At 50.7% G+C, this 2249-nt stretch overlaps 1 protein-coding gene across 1 annotated transcript; it reads left to right on the top strand.

Moving 5' to 3' along the window:
- Positions 1–254: 254 nt before the first annotated feature.
- LOC148591473 (olfactory receptor 14A16-like) lies at positions 255–1223 on the top strand. Its single transcript, XM_088537515.1, has one exon. It carries the CDS (start codon positions 255–257, stop codon positions 1221–1223), a length of 969 nt encoding a protein of 322 aa, XP_088393641.1.
- Positions 1224–2249: the final 1026 nt, after the last annotated feature.

Below are 2249 nucleotides of genomic sequence, written 5' to 3'. Positions count from 1 at the left end.
ACTCAGTTCATGGTGCCCATCCCCTGGTCTCCTCGCCAAATGGATGAGGCATTTGGACACCTCCATTTACACCACCCGCAAGAGCAGGACTGACTAACACAAGCACAGATGAAGAGCACACTCAGCCAGCACAAACCAGAGGTCAGATAAGGGACCTGAACAAGGTAAAGGAGAGAGGCAATGTGGGATTACTAAGAGGAGTAGAAGGAGTTTTGCTCAGAGAAAGACTTTTGCTCACAGAAGCCTATTCTAACATGTTGACACTTTTTCTTCATTGGGCAGTGCTCCAAAACAGCAGCAGCTCCTTCAATGACTTCCTGCTCCTGCCATTCTCAGACAGGCGGGAGCTGCAGCTCTTGCACTTCTCGCTCTTCCTGGCCATCTACCTGGCTGCCCTCCTGGCCAACGGCCTCATCATCACAGCCGTAGCCTGCGACCACCGCCTCCACACCCCCATGTACTTCTTCCTCCTCAACCTCTCCCTCCTCGACCTGGGCTCCATCTCCACCACTGTCCCCAAATCCATTGCCAATTCCTTCCGGGGCACCAGGGCCATTTCCTACTTAGGATGTGCTGCACAGGTCTTTATGCTTCCCTTTTTCCTATCAGCAGAGTATTCTCTCCTCACAGTCATGGCCTATGATCGCTACATTGCCATCTGCAGACCCTTGCACTATGGTGTCCTTATGGACAGCAGAGCTTGTGTCAAAATGGCAGCAGCTGCCTGGGCATCTAGTTTTCTCAATGCTCTCCTGCACACTGGGAACACATTTTCCATACCACTGTGCCAAGGCAATGTGGTGGAGCAGTTCTTCTGTGAGATCCCCCAGATCCTCAAGCTCTCCTGCTCAGACTCCTATCTCAGAGAAGTTGGAGTTATTGTGGTTAGTCTTTGTTTAACTTTTGGGTGTTTCGTTTTCATTGTGGTGTCCTACGTGCAGATCTTCAGAGCTGTGCTGAGGATCCCGTCAGAGCAGGGCCGGCACAAAGCCTTTTCCATGTGCCTCCCGCACCTGGCTGTGGTCTGTGTGGTTGTCAGCACAGGCATGTTTGCCTACCTGAAGCCCCCCTCCATTTCCACCCCTCCTCTGGATCTGGTCGTGGCTGTTCTCTATTCAGTTCTGCCTCCAGTACTGAACCCTCTCATCTACAGCATGAGGAACAAGGAACTCAGGGATGCACTGAAAAAAATGATTCAATTGGTAATATTTCAGCAGCAATAAGTTGAAATCCCATCCTTCTACTCAAGTGATATCTAATTTCTCTCACACAACTCCTGTGATTTTGGCATTCTTGCTTTAATAATGAGGTTTGTGCACAAGTTTCTGAATTCATCCCACTTCTTCAGAGGTGTTAACCGTGTCTTTCTGACCCAGAGGTCTTCTTTAAATGTGTCTATCATTGTGTCAGAGCTGTCGTTCCCCTAATTAAAGGGTATGTTTTCATTACATCTTGTGGACTGGGCTCTTCTTCCAAAGATGGTGCCAAGAATTGCTCCGTGATGTTCAGCCTGAGAGATGCTTGTTGCTTTTCTGGGGCTCTTCATGGGCCCAAGGCAACGAACTCCTGGGGGGATATGTTAGGGAATAAGGACTGGATTCAGTTCTCACTTGTGAGTGCTTGGTGCTTCTGATAGTGATGAATGGCCAAGTAGTATCTGCCTGGGACTGTCCCCTGTATGGTGGCCTATGAGCACACTGGGGACCTTGCAGGCACAGGGAAAGGAGCTTCAAGAGTCGCCCATGACAGCTTATACTTGAAGTCATGGTCTGGATCTAGGGACACATGAACACAACCTGAGACATTTTATATGCCCTGTGATTGCTCAGAGCATCATTCACAGATAAAAGCCCCTTGACATGGTGTTCTCAGGTACAATGATGCCTGTCCAGCTGGGTCTGTGTCCAACCATGAGCACAGCAACTGCAGAGTCACCCTGTGATCCCAGAGCACCACAGCCCACTCACTCTGCAGAGCAGCACCAGCATCGCGGGGTCCTGCAGGGAGCACCGGGGAGGCTCCAGGACCTTCCAGGCAGACCATAACTAAGGAATTAACTTGGGGAAGGGTTTTCCGGGGAGCAGGGATATCCCTGGGGAAGAGGAAAAGGAGCAACTGTGCTCTTAGAAGGAGGAATAAGTGGGGAAAAGAAATATGTTTCTGTGCATGTCAGCTAGGGGCTGGCTTCTGTGTCCCTGGCAGCAGGAGGTGCCAGCAGAGCCCCAGGGCAGGGAGCCTTGTGCTGTGCT

This window comes from Tinamus guttatus, unplaced genomic scaffold (genome assembly GCF_059628265.1).
Source record: "Tinamus guttatus ecotype Peru unplaced genomic scaffold, ASM5962826v1 Tinamus_guttatus_pri_ptg000800l, whole genome shotgun sequence".
Taxonomy (NCBI): domain Eukaryota; kingdom Metazoa; phylum Chordata; class Aves; order Tinamiformes; family Tinamidae; genus Tinamus; species Tinamus guttatus.
Note: the sequence above shows the minus strand (reverse complement) of the source record. Positions and strands in the feature narration are given on the sequence as shown.

What these genes read in the sequence shown, in the direction of transcription:
- LOC148591473 (XM_088537515.1), top strand. Translation starts at nt 255, where the DNA reads ATGTTGACACTTTTTCTTCATTGGGCAGTGCTCCAAAACAGCAGCAGC.